The following is a 20,325-nucleotide window of genomic DNA, read 5'->3' on the forward strand; positions in this document are numbered from 1 at the left end:
CAATTGGAATTCATCATGTAAACATGACTCAAGACTTTTCAAGATAGTTAAACAAATAGAGAAATAGATGACTAGATAGATACATAAATATATATAAGTAGATATATATATATATATATATTGATACATATAGATACATTGATAAATACATAATAGTTCAGCATAAACATAAGTACATTTATGTGTAATACACAAAATCAGAAACAATGGCTTTTCTGTAGAAATGAGCACACCTACTGCCCAGATGTTAATTTAAAGTCACAAAGTCTCTGAGTGGTTTTTCACAGAGCTGACTAAGGCACATTATACAACTAATATTTAGACACAGTATTTTGATTAGCTTCTAAATTACCTTGCAGATGGAAAATATTTGGAATGATAGATAAATTTCCTTGAAGGAACAAAGATACTACTTTTACAAGTTAGAGAGATATATAATACATTTTTTAAAACATTGTGCACAAGAGATTACCTTCTTTGCAGTCTACTTTAGGATCCCATTCTCCATTTATACAGATTGAGTGTTTGTGTTCTGATTTTCCTCGACATTGGTAACTTTTGTTGGTGTTATGGTCATATTCAATCTTATGTGCTGGTCTCCCCTCAGGTGGAAATAATGTTGACCCTTTACACTTCCTAAGTTCATCTGTTGCTATAAAATGAAAACATTCTCTTGAAAAGACTAATTCTAAAGAACCAAATAGCTTAATAACAAAAAATAGCTATGGAGTCAATAAAATAATGATGTGAGAATTTTTGCCTACAAATTGCACCAGCCAAGTTATTGCTGATCAAATTGCATGAGATGAAAAATTATACATGAGCCTGAGTCTTGCGTCCAGTTTTTGAAATTTCAGAGAAAATACCCATCCTAAAGATTTCTGCCTTTTTGATTAGAATACTTTTTGATGATCTACATAGCGAATAGTTATCACATGAATAAATTTGGTCCCAAACTTGAAATCTGTGTAAATGTTCATATAATTTGCTTGTGGACCTTACGCATCTCTGCATTATTTTTAATTCACAATCTTAAAACAATAAAATAAAAACAATTTTCAGTGCACAAAGCATACCAAGTTGCTACTTTACATATGTTTTTTCAAGAAATGTAATGAAACCTAATAAGAAAACCACATCCAAGGTGTTTTGTATAGAATCTTAACTTTTAAGCAAATCTTTTACCTGACACTGAAAATAAACCAAACACTTGAAATAAGAAGATGGGTACTTAAAGTTACAACCTATCTTGTATATACACTTAGAGTCTTTGAGCCACTATGTTATGTATCAGATCATTATAATGCAATATAAAGCCATGATAATTTTTTGCTAGCTCCAGGATAAGTTAAATATGGAACTAAAAAAAGCTTTATATATATATACCTATTTTGTAAATTCAATGCAGGTGGAAGTTCTTTTTTAATTTGACAAAATATCTGTATAGGTCTATGGCAGTATATATTAATGATCTGTTAATGATAAAAGTTAAGTGAAATGAATAAAATAAGGAAAAGTCAAGTAGGTAGTCAAAGAAAAGTGATGGTTTCAAAATGAAACTCTGAAAAATAAAATAACAAGCTGAATTGAAAACACACTAAAGCCTTGAGAATTAGCCCTGTTTTTAAGTTTTGTTCAGGGTGTTGAGGGACATAAAACCAGTAGTATTCTTCAAGGAATGGTGGCCAAAGGAAGATGTATACTCAAAGGAGAAATAGTGGCTGTGGGCCTCATCCTATGATGGACTGGTGTCTGGAAGGAAAGCAGACTTATTTTATTAGGAGAAAATAAGCACAGTAGGAAGAATGACAAGCTAGATTAGAGTTACAAAATAAACCTCAAGAGAAGAAAACTGGAATACGGTCTATTATAGCAAAGGGGGACTACATTAAACTGAATACAGGTAGAGGATTAACCTTTGCAAGGAAAACTCTGAGGTCAGAAGAGTAATAATTGAAGCAAACATTTTGGCATTAGGTAGAATGAAAAGTTAAATGAGGTGAGGTCATTTGAGGAGATAGAAGAGGACAAAGGTGGGGTTTGGTCTTAAAGAACTGGCAATACCTAGGACAGTAATGTGTTCATGAAAATGCAGGGATTAATAAGCAAAAAATTACTATTTAACTAAATAAACTTCCACTGAATGTCTCCCATCTGTCAACTGGTCTTTTGAGTGTGGGTCTTTCAACATACTGTCAGCAAGGAAAACAGCTATCAGTCCCTGCCCTCACTCAGGGCCTAAACCTAAGCCCTGCCTTCTTCTTGGAATAATTAATGACTAGAAATATAATGAGTTAATTAGCCTGGACATCCAGGGATGTCTTTGAACGCAGAGCCCAGGAAAACTCCAGGAAAAAGTCTATTCCAAGAGAAAAAATGAAAGAAGGCAGCCAAGATTGATTCTCCTGGTCAATCATCAAAGACTTGGTCATCCAAAAGTCAGGATGAGTCTCCTACAGCAAATGTATCAGGGCAAGTTCCTGGCCCCACCCCAAGTGCCTCTCATGACAGAGTTACCTACTAACAGGGAGGGCTGGAGCCCACCCTCCCCAGCACAGTAAATTTTCTTTGCAGAATTTGAAACAGATAGAGAAATTATCAGTTAGAAGCTTGAGAGAGGCAAGATTCCTACAGAAATGTATCAAATGGGTATTTTCCTCAACTATAATTCCTGGTTTCCAATGTTCTAAAAGAAAGAGTACCATATAAAAGCAAAAATGGCATTTCTGCAATGATAGTTGTATTTTCCTGATAACTAGTACTCCCATTTTAATCACATGAGTATCTGTCAGTAAGATTTAGTTTCACACTTGTCAAGATAAACAATGTCCATCCATATCAGGACAGAAAGATGGATAAAATTCTATTGCTAGTTTATATTTTTCCTCTTTAGACACATATTGGACTATAAAAATCAAATGTTTGGGATCATTATATTTTAAGATCTGACATTCTCAAGGATAACTCTAAATTTCAACAGAATGGCTGCAAATACTAAAGGTCAATTTGAGATATATGTTCTGACCAATGCACTGAGGAGGCTGGGTCCACGCTCCACTAATACACGTGATAAATCTGGGTCCAACCATTGTAAATGCTTCTCTGCAACTGAACTCAACCGAGTCTCCATGGTGATAGGGAGGGACAGAAGGTTTGATATCACTGTGATCAATGTCAGGTATATTTCCACAGGTACGCTCCTCCTCTGAAAATCCACAAAAAAAGTTCGTCTTTAAAATATTTAAATGTGTATATAGATACAAATAAGGGTAATGATTTACCTTGAAATATTACTACTTTGAATACATTACCAATACACACAGGTAAAGCTGTCCATTCTCCATCAACACACTGAATTTTATGAGAACCCTTCATCAGAAATCTGGGTTGCAAGCATATTCCACGACCTCATTGTGTGCATATTCTTCTTTGTGTATTTCTTTCCCTTTCCCATTAAGAAGTTGAGCAGGTGGAGCACACGATTTTACTTTCCTTGCTGTAGAAACATTGCATAAATTATGGTTACATTGTGTCTTATAACTGAAAAATCCAACTAATGCAGAAATTTATTTTTCTAAATGAAATTTTATTTGTTATATAATTAATTTTAGCATTCTTAAACAATGAAAAAAAGAATAGTGTTTACTGATTCTGTTACTCATCTTGAACTAGCATATTGAAGTCTATGTATGCTCAGAAGCATGTTCATTATCCAGACATGCTAAATAAATATGCAAACCAGTTACTCATTCTGGGTGTATAAATTATAGCAATACTTTTATTCCACAGAAATACTGTGTGAAAACTTTTTGAAAAAATATCATTTGAGAGAAGCATTTGAACAGTTTAACTTTGATTCACATGATTTGATACATGTGACTGAATTGACTTTAAGTTACTTGAACACTCTTTAGACATACTTGAGGACACTAGATGTAAAGCCCACAGTATATAAACTCTCCAGTATTAATGGTAGAATTGCAGGAAAAAGGAAAACTAACAAGAAATCTTGCCAGTGTCAGGTTCCTCATGCATTTATGTGGATTCTCCACCACATATTTCAAGAAGCACCCGGAGGTTAATTTCTTAAAGAAGGAAAACTGAGGTACCTATTACCCAGCACATGTCCTTGGTGGGTATGCTGCTGCTAAGTTGCTTCAGTCGTGTCTGACTCTGTGCAACCCCATAGACAGCAGCCCACCAGGCTTCTCTGTCCCCGGGATTATCCAGGCAAGAATACTGGAGTGGGTTGCCATTTCCTTCTCCACCTTGGTGGGTATATCTCTGCCTTAATGCATTAGACTATAGATAGATGCACTGGAAGTGGACAGAAAATTAAGGGAGGGAAATAAAAAGGTTGATATCTGAAATCCCAACTCTTGCTCCAACAACTGTCAGATAAATATTTACCTTTACACGTTGGATGTTTAGGGGACCATCCAAAGTGGTAGCACTGAACTGAATCTGCTCCAACCATAATACGGCCTTGACTGCAGGAGAATTTCAGCACATCTCCAACTTTATATGTTTCTTTCCTGGGATAAGCATTTAAGTATGTATACATTTCGGGAATACTGCATTCTCTTTCTATCAAAAAAGATAAGTAATTGACTGAGAATATTTAACCATTGCAAAATAAATATTATTTGTGTCACATAAAATGAGGTGCTGGGTACTGCATACACAGAACACACATTAATGTTCTTCCTTGAAAAACAATACATTATCTGGGATTTTGAGAAATATTAAGGTATTGAGCAGCAACATATATGCCTGATAATTTATTTGTAAAGTCAACTTGTTAATACTGGATCTGATTTTATCACTGACATTTACAAAATATAATGCTGCTTTTTTGGTCTCAAAATGTAGAAATATTCTCTCATAATAAAAAAAAGACACAATTTTAAAATTGAATACAAATGAAAAAATGATATAAAAAATATAACTGGGAAACTAGAACACACAAGAGAGACATTTCTCTTATATTTGAGTTACAGGTACATTAAAAATCACTTAATTTTATCCTCAAGTGTAGAAATCAAACTGAAACAAGAAACAAAATGAGTAAACATGTTCAAGGTCACATAGGCATATTCTAGGTGTCTTGATTATATATATGACAACACAAACATCTGATCTTATTGTACCTATAAATGAGCTTAATTATTAATATATGTTTTATTATTCTGATTCATTTTAAAAATGTATAAGCTTATCATTGAAAATGTGTAAAATCTATGAAATTTGTCACACTGCTGTGTGTGGATTAATTGCTCAGTTGTGTCTGACCCTTTGTGACCCCATGGAGTATAGCTGGCCAGGCTCTTCTGGGAGTAATTCATTCCTTTCTCTAGGGGATCTTCCTAACCCAGGGATCAAACCCAGGTATCCCACACCACAGGCAGTTTCTTTACATCTGAGCCACCAGGGATTGCTACAATTTATCAAAAATTACATTATTCTTATTTGGAGTCTTCCTATTGCTCAATAATTTATAAACTTCAAAATTGGAATTTAAGAATTAGAATCTCACCCAAAAGAAGGACTATCTAAGTTTTCAAACATTATCATAAAATTATATATAAGCTAAAGTGAAGTGAAATCGCTCAGTCATGTCCAACTCTTTGCAACCCCATGGACTGTAGCCTACCAGGCTCCTCCATCCATGGGGTTCTCCAGGCAAGCATACTGGAGTGGGTTGCCATTTCCTTCTCCAGGGGATCTTCCTGACCCAGGGATCGAACCCAGGTCTCCTGCATTGCAGGTAGACACTTTAACTTCTGAGCCACCAGGGAAGCCCATATATAGTTGTAAAAGTAATTCTCCCTCCCCCCCAAATCAATAAATTTGTTTCTGCTTTTGTTTTAATGTTGAGCTTTGTAGCTTAGCTGTGAGGTTACTCTTGATGAGAACCATTGGGATTCCTTTCCTAAAGTTGTATTCCAAACTTCCACATAGCAATACTTCTAACAGTATGTGACTTTGTTCACATATATTGTGCTTCAGTTCAGTTCAGTTCAGTCGCTCAGTCGTGTTCAACTCTTTGCGACCCCGTGAACCGCGGCACACCAGGCCTCCCTGTCCATCACCAACTCCCGGAGTTCACTCAAAATCATGTCCATCGAGTGAGTGATGCCATCCAGCCATCTCATCCTCTGTCGTCCCCTTCTCCTCCTGTCCCCAATCCCTCCCAGCATCAGAGTCTTTTCCAATGAAGCAACTCTTCGCATGAGGTGGCCAAAGTACTGGAGCCTCAGCTTTAGCATCATTCCTTCCAAAGAAATCCCAGGGCTGATCTCCTTCAGAATGGACTGGTTGGATCTCCTTGCAGTCCAAGGGACTCTCAAGAGTCTTCTCCAACACCACAGTTTAAAAGCATCAATTCTTTGGAGAAATGTCTATTTAGTTCTTTGGCCCATTTTTTTGATTGGGTCATTTATTTTTCTGGAGTTGAGCTGGAGGAGTTGCTTGTATATTTTTGAGATTAGTTGTTTGTCAGTTGCTTCATTTGCTATTATTTTCTCCCATTCTGAAGGCTGTCTTTTCACCTTGCTGATAGTTTCCTTTGATGTGCAGAAGCTTTTAAGGTTAATTAGGTCCCATTTGTTTATTTTTGCTTTTATTTCCGATATTCTGGGAGGTGGGTCATAGAGGATCCTGCTGGGATGTATGTCAGAGAGTGTTTTGCCTATGTTCTCCTCTAGGAGTTTTATAGTTTCTGGTCTTATGTTTAGATCTTTAATCCATTTTGAGTTTATTTTTGTGTATGGTATTAGAAAGTGTTCTAGTTTCATTCTTTTACAAGTGGTTGACCAGTTTTCCCAGAAGGGAAAGAGACACATGTACCCCAATGTTCATCGCAGCACAGTTTATAATAGCCAGGACACGGAAGCAACCTAGATGTCCATCAGCAGATGAATGGATAAGAAAGCTGTGGTACATATACACAATGGAGTATTACTCAGCCATTAAAAAGAATACATTTGAATCAGTTCTAATGAGGTGGATGAAACTGGAGCCTATTATACAGAGTGAAGTAAGCCAGAAGGAAAAACACCAATACAGTATACTAACACATATATGGAATTTAGAAAAATGCTAACAATAACCCTGTGTACAAGACAGCAAAAGTGACGCTGATGTATGGAACAGTCTTATGGACTCTGTGGGAGAGGGAGAGGGTGGGAAGATTTGGGAGAATGGCATTGAAACATGTAAAATATCATGTATGAAACGAGATGCCAGTCCAGGTTCGATGCACAATGCTGGATGCTTGGGGCTAGTGCACTGGGACGACCCAGAGGGATGGTGTGGGGAGGGAGGAGGGAGGAGGGTTCAGGATGGGGAGCACATGTATACCTGTGATGGATTCGTTTTGATATTTGGCAAAACTAATACAATTATGTAAAGTTTAAAAATAAAATAAAATTAAAAAAAAATAAAGTAAACAGAACGTTGAAAAAAAAAAATAAATAGAAGCATCAATTCTTTGGCGCTCAGCTTTCCTCACAGTCTAATTCTCACATCCATACATGACCACTGGAAACTTACATAAAATTCCTATTTTATCCTACTATGTAAAACGCTGCTTTAACAAAAGAAGATCTTGATATTAGGCTGTTTTCTAACTGTTGTCTTTACAAAGAGTGACTGTAAGAATGGCATGATCATCTTAAAAGCCTTTCCCTTTACTTAGAATTGTTACTAGCTCAGTTGTGTCTATCTCTTTGCTATCCCATGGACTGCAGCTGGCCAAAATTCCATGGAATTCTTCAGGCAAGAATATTGCAGTAGCTAGCATTTCATTTCTCCAGGGGATCTTCCCGACCCAGGGATCCAATCCAGGTCTCCTGCAATGCAGGTAGATATTACTGTCAGGTATCTCAGAAATTTTGAAAGGGAAAGTGTGGTCTCTCAGGCATGTCTGATTCTTTTTGATCCCATGGACTATAGCCCACCGTACTCCTCTGCCTGTGGAATTCTTTAGGCAAGAATACTGCAGTGGGTTGTCACTCGCTTCTCCAAGAGATCTTCCTGACCCAGGGATTGAACCCAATTCTCCTGCATTGCAGGCGGATTCTTTACCATCTGATCTTTTCTAAAATAAGCCAATTTTTTTGCTGCCTTGGCTGCAGCAAAAGCATGTGTCTTTGCTGACGAATGGTTTCCAGGCTTTCTTTGCATAGACGTCTTCCTACATAAACTTCACCCACAGTCCCTACTACTTTCTAAGCACTTGGATTCTTTTCTTCTTAGAATACACTTATTGGAACAATATAATAGAAATATTTTTACTTTTTGGTTCATAATTTACTTTAATTCATCTTTTTTTTTTTTTTTTCATACTGGCATGAAAGCTCTTGAAAGGCATACCACTGACCTCCACTGTATCTTTCACAATTTTCTCCTAGCCTACTTCTGGCACATATCAGGTGCTTGCCTGCAGCCTGAAAAGTGAAATTACCTGGGCTCTGGACACTGTTGAACAAGCCTGGCCCATTTCTATAACAATCTCCCCCTGTGTGTCTATCTGAAATCTCTGTGCTCAATCTTTTCTACACTGGCCAGTGTTCCATCTCCTCCTTCCCCCATGCACCATTCGGTCTCACATGACTTTGTCTCCGTCCTGAAATGAGAACAGGAACCATCAACACCTGCTTCTCTCCAGCATTGTATTTACACACCCATTTACTTCCTTCTCCTGACAGGAAGCTGCAAATAATCCAGTTGTCACCAAGTCCAGGACTTTCTCAAAACTGCTGGTTCCTCTCCCACCTCTTTCACAGTGAGCCTGTGGTCAGTCTTTGCCTGCTTTCCTCTCTGGCTCATCCTCTTCAACGTTCATTACACTCTCATCTTTCCCATTAAAACAATACATAATCCACCGAGCAATACATCCTGAACCTCTTATTCTCTGCCACAACCAAGCCTTTTGAAAAAGTTATGTCCTCATGCCATATTGCATTTCTTACTAATAATTTATTTAGCAGGCTGTAAGTAGATTTTTCCTCTGTCTATTCCATCTGAATCTGTCTCTGTTACAATTATTGTTGGCTTCCATGTAGCCAAATCCACCACATTTTAAGTCTTTTAACCTGACTTATTAACTGAATTAGAAATATTCATTAGTGGAACTATTCTAATGTAATTTGATTACACTTTCCTTGAATAAACTGTATGGTAGACATGACAAGAAGCTTACATGAATAATTTATTTTAATAACTAAAAAATCTTTTTAAATATTAGAGCATTTGCAAATATTAAATCATTGTACAGATTCAGAGGTGTGAACAAACTTCAAATAGGTCATTGCTCTTAGATATATAGTTAGATAATGGTGGAATTGGATAAAGAACAATTTCAGGCTGATTCCCAGGAATTACTTTTAGTCAATTTATTATTCCTTGTTATTATATCATTTTCTTCTGTCCACAACTATGAAACATTCATTCGACATTTTTTCCCCCTAAATTCTCTGGGTCCTCGTTTCTTTCTGTCCACTTTGCCATCTATCCTTCTTCCGTCAGACACCTCAGTGTTGGAAGCTTCAGGACTCAGTCTTGAACTCTCTTCCATTTTCATTCTACATTATTTTCCAATCTGATGTCATCATTTACAAAGTGATAATCTCACATGTACGTCTCCTGGCTAAACCCATGCATTCAACACTGTAGTTGATGTATCCAATGTTTATGGTCCATGGGCAGCACAACCAGTGTGTCAGCAGGACAAAGGAAGGATGGCAAAAGAAAGGAGAGTGAGTGGAACTGGATCTGCACCTGGGACTGGGGAACTGAAGCAGGGACAGTGCTGCATGGGAGGGCAAATATTTGTGACAGAGGTGAAGCACTGAGGCTGTTGGAGAGTGAAGCAGCTTATCTGTGAGAGTCTGAATGGAATGAGGATCACACAGACAATCCTTGCCACAACCATACATACCCCAGACAGGGATTCAAGTCCCCTAGAAAGTGCTGTAGCTTGGAGCTGGAACATAGAGACTGGAAAACAATCCCAGGGCAAGGTCTGCTGTCGACTGAAGGGAGATGGTGTGAAGGAACCTGATGGAGAACACTGCAGTGGAAAATGCTTATGAAGGAAAGCCAGCTAACCTGGAGGCAGGGTGATACTGCTGAGTTACACACAGATAATATAGCCATCTCTGCAGCCTCTCTCTCTGAACATAGCACCAGATAGCTGAACCAACCCAAGGAGGGTGGACCTATAAGGACCTGATGTGCAAAGTGACACAGAAGAACCCCAGCCAGGGTGATCTTTACATCCCTGATGAGATAAACGACAGACAATGACCCCAAGTGGGGGGCCCTGTAAGCACCTGAAGGAGCCAAGCAATAGAGAAGGACCAGCCAAAGAGGGCCTCTGATGGCCAGATGCCAGAAGCTAGGAAAAGACTCTAATAGGACCATAGCTCCTGCAGCTGAGTCAGTTGTTTTCCCTGCATGCTTGGCACTGCCAGGGTTCCCATAATTCAAACAGCTGTGTCACCTCCATGCTCAATCCTCACTGGAAAGAGCAGTCAGAAGCTAGAAAAATCCCTAATAGTCACATATCTCCTGACAATACCACCAGATATGTATCTGGCATTGCCAGGGTCCCCATTATCCAAACTCCTGTGTCACTCCCATGCTCAATCCCCACAAGGACAGAGCAACCAAAGGCTACAAAAAACCCTAAGGGCCTCATATTTCCTGCTGTCGTAGCCAGTGTCTCCCCTTAGTACCTGGTACTGCCAGGGCCCCTGCAATCTAAACAACTGCACCACCTCCACATTCGGTCCTCCCTTGGGGCACACCCAAGTCCTCCCAGGGAGCCTCAGGAGCAAACTCCTGTAGACGAGTCACATGCACAGGTGGAGATGAAACCACAAGTGAAATCCAGAGGAAGGTGGCTAAGGAATAGAACCAAAACATTCCCACCAGTGGTACAAGCTGAAGATTGAATCCACATGATCAAGGAGGCAGACTTTGTATTTATGGAATATATAAATGATTACTAGGGTTCCTGAAAAGGAAAAAACACTAGCACTGGCAGATGTGGACATCAGGGCAAGAACGTGCAAGAGTAGGACCAGATTAGAGTCTGAGCTGCCCCCACAACAGGTAAGAGAGACCAGCCCAGAACTGGCGGACATCCTAGGGAGGTGAGGTGGACTGTGACTCACACTGAGGAAAAGGATGCTGACAGCTGATCCAAGAAAAATATTTATTATTCTTATATTTTAACTTATTCAGTAGTTGCTACTGGGTTTTTACCTTTTTCCCCTCTCTGTTATTCTAGTTGTTGATTTTAATGCTACTATTAAATATATTTATGTTTTTGAGAAATTTTTAAAATCACACTTTTAATTCCCTTTGAATACTTCGTCTACATTGGTTTTTGTTGTTTTATGGACTTTTTCCTGTTTTTAATTTTCAAAGTTTTTTAAAAAAATTTTTAGTATTTTCCACACATATTCTTTTGTTTGCTTTTCTTTCTTTTTTTCCTGTTGTAAGTTATTCTTTGATATATATAAACTTATTTATCTACGTCTATTGAAATTTTCTTTTCTGGTCTTTCTTTCTTTTCTTCCTTTTCTCATTATGTTTATTAATCTGTTTTGCTTTAGTTTCTTTATTCCCCAGTTGTCACATGGCTTTGGCTTTGTTTTCCAGTTTATGGTTTTAGTAAGTTTTGTTAATAACTAGTTCCTATAATTTTTGCTTTCATTTGCTCACTCAATCAATCTCTTCTACTTTCTTCTTCTTTTTTTTTAACACTTTGTTTTTGTTTTTTTTTTTCCTGTGTGTACATGCATGTGTCTATATCCCATTATTTTTGTGAGTACTTTGCCTTATTTTGTATTTGCCATTTGTCTGGGGTTTGCATTTTGTTTCTTGTTTTACTGTGCTTATTTTAATCCCCATTAATGCCGTTACAAACCACCTGTGGTATCTCACTTCCCTGGCCAGAGATCAGGCCCAGAGCCTTTGAAGTGGGAGTGCTGACAAGACTCTAGACTGCCATAAAACTCCTAATCCCAGGGAGTATTTATTAGTGAGAACTCCCATAAAGGCCTCCACCTGTATACACCTGGCATCACCCAACTGCCAGCAGCAGCCAGTGTAGGATGTCTCACCCAAAAAACAAACAAAATAAAAACACAAACCCAGTCATCAGCAAACAAGATTGCCACCTCATGAAGTCCTGCCCATTAGAGAGGAAAAAAAAAAAAAAACACTTACTTCCTTTCACCAGAGCACAAACAAAAGTCACCCCCAAAAGCAGCCTAAACAAACCAGTGGCACAACCTTACACACCAAGGGCAGAAAACAATAGGAAGGAGGAATTCGACCTGAAAGCCCGAGAAAAGGAGACATCAAATGCAATAATGACAAAAAAAGAAAAAAAAAAAAAAGACAGAAAAGTATTGCTCCAATGAAGAAACAAACTAGAAGCACAAAAGACCAAAGGGGAAAAAAAGGGGGTGGGGTGGGGGGAGGGATACACAAAATACCTGAAAAAGAATTCAAAGTAATGATAGGAAGGATGTTCCAAAACCTTGAAAAGAGAATGGATAAAATGCCAAGAAGCAATCAACAAATTAACACAATAACCAAGGATACAGAAAAAAAAAAAAAATGAATCAACAATGATGAATAACACCATTATGGAAATCAAAAGTTATCTAGAAGGAAACAATAATAGATTAACTGAAGGAAAAAAATGAAACAGTAAGCTGGAAGATTAAATGGTGGAAGTAGTTGCTGATGAGCAGAATAAAGGAAAAAGAATGAAAAGAATTGAGGCGAGCTTTGGAGACCTCTGGGGCAGTATTTAACTCACCAACATTTGAGTTATAGGGGTCCCAGAAGAAGAAGAGAAAAAGAAAGTCACTGAGAACATTTTTGAATATATTATAGTTGAAAACTTTCCCAGCATGGGAAAAGAAATATTCAATCAAGTTCAAGAAGCACAGAGACTCCAATAGAGGATAAACCCAAGGAGAAACACGTCGAGACACATACCAATCAACAGAGATTAAACACAAAGAAAGAATATTAAAGCAGTAAGGGAAAAGCAACAAGTAACACACAAGGGAAAAGCCATTCAATTAACAGCTGATCTTTCAACAGAAACTCTGCAGGTCAGAAGGGAACAGCAGGATATATTTAAAGTACTGAAAAGGAAAAATCTACAAGCAAGATTACTCTACCTGGCAAGGATTTCATTCAACATTGATGGAAAAGTTAAAATCTTTACAGACAAGCACAAGTTAAGAGAATTTAGTACCACCACACCAGCTTTACAACAAATATTAAAGAGACTTATAAGCATAAGACAAAGGAAAGACCTACAAGAAACACAAAATAATTAAGAAAATGCTAATTGGAACATATAGGATAATATATTATAATAGGAAAATGCTAATAGTAATATATAAATAATTACTTTAAATGTAAATGGATTAAACTCTCCAACCAAAAGACACAGATTGGCTGAATGGATACAAAAACAAGACCCATATATATGCTGTCTACAAGAGACCCACTTCAGACTTAGAGACACATACAGACCGAAGTTAAAAGGATGGAAAAACATATTCCGTGAACATGGAAATCAAAAGGAAGTTGAAGTGGCAATTCTCATTTCTGACAAAACAGACTTTAAAAAAAAAGAATATTATATGAAATAAAGAAGGGACATTATATAATCATCAAGAGATCAATCCAAGAAGAAGACATAATTCTATACATTTATGCACCCAACATAGAAGCACCTCAATGAATAAGGCAATAACACACATAAAAGGGGAAATTGACAGCAATAAAATAATGGTAAGGGATGTTAACAATGGACAGATCATAAAACAGAACATTAATAAGGAAACATAAACCATAAATGAAACATTAGACCAAATGGACCTAATTTATATCTTCAGAACTTTTCACCCAAATGCATAAGAATACACCTTCTTCTCAAGTGTGCATGGAACATTTTCCAGGATAGACCATACCTTGGGTCACAAATCAAACTTCAGTAAATTTTAAAAAATTGAAAACATATGAAGCATCTTTTCTGACCACAATACTATGAGAATAGATATCAAATAGATGGGAAATGGTAAAAACACAAATGCTTGGAGATTAAACAATATACTTTTACATAACAGACTTGTTCCTGAATAAATCAAAAGGGAAATCAATGAATTCCTGAAGCAAATGACAATGAAAACACAACTCAAAATCTATGGGATACAGCAAAACAGTTCTAAAAGGGAAGTTTATAGGAAGAAACAGGGGAAACATCAAAGAGACAACCTAATTTACACCCAAAACAACTCGATGAAGAAGGGCAAAAAACAAACCCAAAGTTGGTAGAAGGAAAGAAATCCTAAAGATCAGAGCAGAAATAAATGAAAAAGACAGGAAGGAAAAATAGTAAAGACTAATAAAACTAAAAGCTGCTTCTGTGAGAAGATAAACAAAAGTGACAAACAATTAGGCAAACTCATCAGGAAAAATGGGAGAAGAATCAAATCAACAATATAAGGAATGAGAAAGGAGAGGTTACAACAGAAATACAGGAATACAAATGATCATAAGAATCTATTATGAGCAACTATATGCCAATGAAATGGACAACCTGAAAGAAATGGATATATTCTGAGAAAAGTTCAATCTTCCAAGACTGAACCAGGAAGAAATAGAAATTATGAACAAGCCAATTACATGCACTGAAATTGAAAATGTGATTAAAAAAAAAGAAAGAAACTCCCAAAAAATTAAAGCACAGGGCCTGATGGTTTCACAGGTGAGTTCTCTCAAACATTTAGAAAAGAGCTAATAATATTCCTATAAAAATCTCTCAAAAAACTACACAGGAATTAGCACCACCAAACTCATTCTATAAGGCCATCATCACCCTTATACCAAAACCAGACAAAGATAACACAAAAAAGAAAACTACAGGCCAATATCACTGATGAAAATAGATGGAAAAATCCTCAACAGAACACTAGCAAACAGAATTCAAAAATACATTAAAAAGATAGTACACCATGATACGGAGAAGGCAATGGCACCCCACTCCAGTACTCTTGCCTGGAAAATCCCATGGATGGAGGAGCCTGGTGGGCTTCAGTCCATGGGGTCGCTAAGAGTTGGACACGACTGAGTCACTTTCACTTTTCACTTTCATGCATTGGAGAAGGACATGGCAACCCACTTCAGTGTTCTTGCCTGGAGAACCCCAGGGATGAGGGAGCCTGGTGGGCTGCCATCTATGGGGTCACATAGAGCAGGACACGACTGAAGCGACTTAGCAGCAGCAGCAGCAGCAGAATATCATGATAGCAACCATCAAGTTGGGTTTTTCCCAGGGATGCAAGCATTCTTCAGTATACACAAATCCATCAATATGATATACCATATTAACAAATTGCAAGATAAATTCATATGGTAATCAAAATAAATACAGAAAAGAAGTTTCTGAAAAATTTCAACACCCATTTATGATAAATACTCTTCAAAAAATGAGCAAAGAGGGAAACTACCTCAACATAATAAAGGCCATATATGAGAAACCCAGAGCAGACATTATTCTCGATGGTGAAAAACTGAAAGCATACCCTCTAAGGTCAGGAAAAGACAAGGGAGCCCACTGTCACCACTATTAGTCAGCATTGTTTGGAAGCCTTAGCTACAGCAGAGGAGAAAAAGAAATAAAAGGAATCCAGATTGGAAAAGAAGAAGCAAAACTCTCATTGTTTGCACACAGATGATACTGCACATAGAATACCCAAAAGATACTATCAGAAAATTATAAGAGGTTATCAGTGAATTTAGCAAAGTGACAAGATACAAAATGAATACAGAAAAATTACTTGAATCCCTATGTGCTAACAATGAAACATCAGAAAGAGAAATTAAGGTATCAATCCTATTTACCATTGCGACAAAAAGAATAAAATGCCTAGGAATAAACCTACTTAAGGCGAAATAAGAGCTGTATACAGAAAAGTATAAGACGCTGAGGAAAGAAATCAAAGACAAGATAAACAGATGGAGAGTTATTCCATTATCTGGGGTTGGAAGAATCAACATTGTGAAAATGACTGTGCTACCAAATATAATCTACAGATTCAATGCCATCTGTATCAAAGTACCAATGGTGATTTTCACAGAACTAGAACAAAAAGTCTCACAATTCATAGGGAAACATAAAAGACCTGAATAACCAAAGCAATCTGAGAAAGAAAAATAGAGCTAGAGGAATCAACCTTCCTGACTTTGAACTGACTACAAAGCAATAGTCATCCAGACATATGGTACTGGCAGAAAAATGGAAATATAGACCAATGGAACAAGACAGAAAGCCCAGAAATAAACCCACACACCTATGGATAGCTAATGTTTGAAAATAAGCAAGAATATACAATGAGGCAAAGAGAGTCTCTTCTATAAGTGCTGCTGGGGAAACTTGACAACTACATGGGAAAAAAAAATGAAATTAGAGTACTTCCTAACACCATACACAAAGATAAACTCAAAATGGGTGGAAAACACAGGCAGAACACCTTATGTCATAAATCATGGCAAGATCCTCTATCACTCACCTCCTATAGTAGTCGAAAAAAAAAAAAAAAGATAATCAAGTGGGACATAATTAAACTTAAAAGCTTATCCCCAGCAAAGGAAATTATTAATAAGGTGAAAACACAATGCTCAGAATGGGAAAAATAATAACAGCAAATGAAACAACTGACAAAGGATTAATTTCCAAAAGATGCAAACAGCTCATACAAATCAATACCAAAAAAAAAAAGTCAAAAAGTGGGAAAAATACCTAAACAGACATATGTCCAAAGACGTACGGTGGCTAGTAAACATGTGAATAGATGCTCAACATCACTCACTGTTAGAGAAATTAAAATCAAAACTACAATGAGATATCACTTCATACCAGTCAGAATGGCCATCATCAAAAAGTCTACAAACAATAAATGCTGGAGAAGGTGTGGAGAAAAGGGCACCCTCTTGCATTGTTGGTGGGAATGTAAATTGATACAGCCACTATACAGAACAGTATGGAGAGTCCTTACAAAACGAGGAATAAAACCACTGTATGACCCACTAATCCCACTCCTAGGTATATACCCTGAGGAAAACAAAATGGAAAAAGACACATGTACCCCAATGTTCACTGCAGTTCCATTTACAACAGCTCAGACATGGAAGCAACATGGATGTCTGTTGACAGGTGAATAGATAAAGAAGCTGTGCTACACATATACAATAGAATATTATTCAGCCATAAAAAGGAATGCACTTCAGTCAGTCCTAAAGAGGTGGATGAACATAGAGCTTAGTATACAGAGTGAAGTAAGTCTGAAAAAGAAAAACAAATATCATATAGTAACACATATACATGGAATCTAGAAATATTGTACTGATAAACCTATTTGCACAGCAGCAATTAGAGACACAGATACTGAGAACAGACTTATGGACACAGCTGGCAGGGAGGAAGTAGATGGTGGGATGTATGGAGAGGGTTAGCATGCAAACTTAAACTACCATATGTAAAATAGACTGTCAATGGGAATTTGCTGTATGACTCAGGGAACTCAAACCAGAGCTCAGTAACAACCAAGAAGAGTGGGATGGGCAGGGAGCTGGGAGGGATGTTCTTGTGGGAGGGGACATGGGTAAATCTATGGCTGATTCTTGTTGATGTTTGGTAGAAACCAACATAAGACTGTAAATTCTTCAATTCTAAATAAATAAATATAAAATAAACAACCACTCACCCCTGAAATTCCATATGCCAAGGGGCCCAGGAGGAGGCTCACTCATGCATGCATGAGGTAAAAGGCAGACAGATCTCTGTCTTGACTGTGATGCCTACAGTGGCTCATGAACCATCTCAATTCCTTCTCAGCTGCACTCCAGGAGTCCTGGGAAACCTATGTTAAAACTTCATGCATGGAGCTAATCCTTCTGTGAAAGTCCAGGTTTTCACAGGCAGACCTCTGTCTGCTTAATTCACACACCCTTCCACCCTGTGCCAGATCCCTGTGGTTACAACTGACTCAGAGGGAAGAGCAACTTTTGACAGACCACCAGTGAGCTTGCACAGAAATTTGGCTTAAATCTGTGACCCAGTAGAGGAACACAAGATTAAGATGTAGTGCTACTTTGGGGGAAGCAAACGACAGGCTGTCAGTACAAATTCTGGCGCACTAATGTATCCAGACAAGACATGAAGCACAGAAATTCTGACAAAACAGGAATGAGAATTGTCAGCAGGTGCCACTATAGAGACCTGAGATAGCTACAGAGTATCTAGCCAGGTTGAAGGAAGTTATCTCTCACCCAAAGGAGACTGGTACTTTAATTAGAAAAACAACACCACAAAACTTCAAGGAACATGAACCCAAAGTATCATAACACCAACATAGTATAAAAATCTTCAGTATTCACATCTGAAGATTGGAGATCTGTGATTTATCCAAGGAAAAATTTGAAATAGCTGTTTTAAATAACTCAGTGTGGTACAGAAAATGCAGTAAGAGAGTTGAACAAAAGCAGGAAAACATTAAACAAATGAACAATAAACAATGTACAAAACAGTTTAATAAAATCTACTAATCATAAAAAAAAAAAAAAACAGAAAATCTGGTGCTGAAGGATCCAAGAATGAAATGAAAAAATTCACTAAAGAGTATTACCCACAGAGTGAAAAAAGCAGAAGAATCTGTGAGATAGATGACATATCAAAGTTATCCTGTCAAAGGAGATTAAAATTAAAAAAGCAAAACCTTATAACAAAACAATGAAAAAGAACAAAGAAAGGCTACATGATCTATGCTACATTGTCAATAGAACCAATTTGCAAATTATTGAAGTGCCAGGAGGAGAAAAGGAGATGAGGCAGAAAGCATATTTAGGAGTAATGTCTGAGAACTTCCCAAATTAAGGATGATATTTGAATATCTAAGTTCAGGAAGCTTACAGATGACCAAATCAAATCAACTTTAAAAATCCTCTACAACACACATTATAATAAAGTTGCAAAATCAAAGAAAAAATGAGAAGCCTTCAAGTAGCATGAGGAAAAAACAAACAAGCTAACAAAACAAAAGTCTTGGAATTTACTACTTCAGTTCAGTTCAGTTCAGTCGCTCAGTCGTGTCCGACTCTTTGCGACCCCATGAACTGCAGCACGCCAGGCCTCTCTGTCCATCCCACGTCCGGAGTTCACCCAAACCCACGTCCATTGAGTCAGTGATGCCATCCAACCGTCTCATCCTCTGCCATCCCCTTCTCCTCCTGCCCTCGGTCTTTCCCAGCATCAGGGTCTTTTCAAATCTGTCAGCTCTTCGCATCAGGTTGCCAAAGCATTGAAGTTTTAGCTTCAACGTAAGTCCTTCCAGTGAAAACCCAAGACTGATCTCCTTAAGGATAGACTGGTTGGATCTCCTTGCAGTCTAAGGGACTCTCAAGAGTCTTCTTCAACACAACAGTTCAAAAGCATCAATTGTTCAGTGCTCAGCTTTCTTTAAAGTACAACTCTCACATCCATACATGACCACTGGAAAAACCATAGCCTTGACTAGACGGACCTTTGTTGACAAAGTAATGTGTCTGTTTTAAATATTCTGTCTAGGTTAGTCATAACTTTCATTCTAAGGAGTAAGCATATTTTAATATCATGGCTGCAATCACCATCTGCAGTGATCTTGGAGCCCCCAAAAATAAAGTCAGCCACTGTTTCCATTGTTTCCCCATCTATTTGCCATAAGGCGATGGGATTAGATGCCATGATCTTCATTTTCTGAATGTTGAGCTTTAAGCCAACTTTTTCACTCTCCTCTTTCACTTTCATCAAGAGGCTCTTTGGTTCTTCACTTTCTGCCATAAGGGTGGTGTCATCTGCATATCTGAGGTTATTGATATTTCTCCCGGCAATCTTGATTCCAGCTTGTGCTTCCTCCAGTCCAGCGTTTCTCATGATGTACTCTGCATATAAGTTAAATAAGCAGGGTCACAATATACAGCCTTGATGTACTCCTTTCCCTAAATGGAACCAGTCTGTTGTTCCATGTCCAGTTCTAACTGTTACTTCCTTACCTGGAATTTACTAAGGAGCCTTCATTTGGATCTAAGAATATTTCTCAGCAGAAACCTAGTGGGCCAGGAGAAAGTGGGATGATATATTCCAAGTGTTGAAAGACAAAACTGCCAAAGAAGAATATTTGAAAACATCATTCTGAAAAGAAAACAATATAAATACTTCATCTGACCAAAAATACTGAGAAAATT

At 37.6% G+C, this 20,325-nt stretch overlaps 1 protein-coding gene across 1 annotated transcript in view; it reads right to left on the reverse strand.

The window, feature by feature from the left end:
* Positions 1-20,325, reverse strand: part of LOC781004 (complement factor H-like) — a 75,045-nt gene that overhangs the window by 35,865 nt on the left and 18,855 nt on the right. Inside the window, 5 exon segments of the mRNA XM_024976667.2 lie at positions 473-652; positions 3,026-3,205; positions 3,312-3,383; positions 3,386-3,496; positions 4,411-4,587. Of these exon segments, the coding sequence (XP_024832435.2) occupies positions 473-652; positions 3,026-3,205; positions 3,312-3,383; positions 3,386-3,496; positions 4,411-4,587 (720 nt within the window).

The sequence above is a fragment of the Bos taurus genome, chromosome 16 (genome assembly GCF_002263795.3).
Source record: "Bos taurus isolate L1 Dominette 01449 registration number 42190680 breed Hereford chromosome 16, ARS-UCD2.0, whole genome shotgun sequence".
In the NCBI taxonomy this organism is placed as follows: domain Eukaryota; kingdom Metazoa; phylum Chordata; class Mammalia; order Artiodactyla; family Bovidae; genus Bos; species Bos taurus.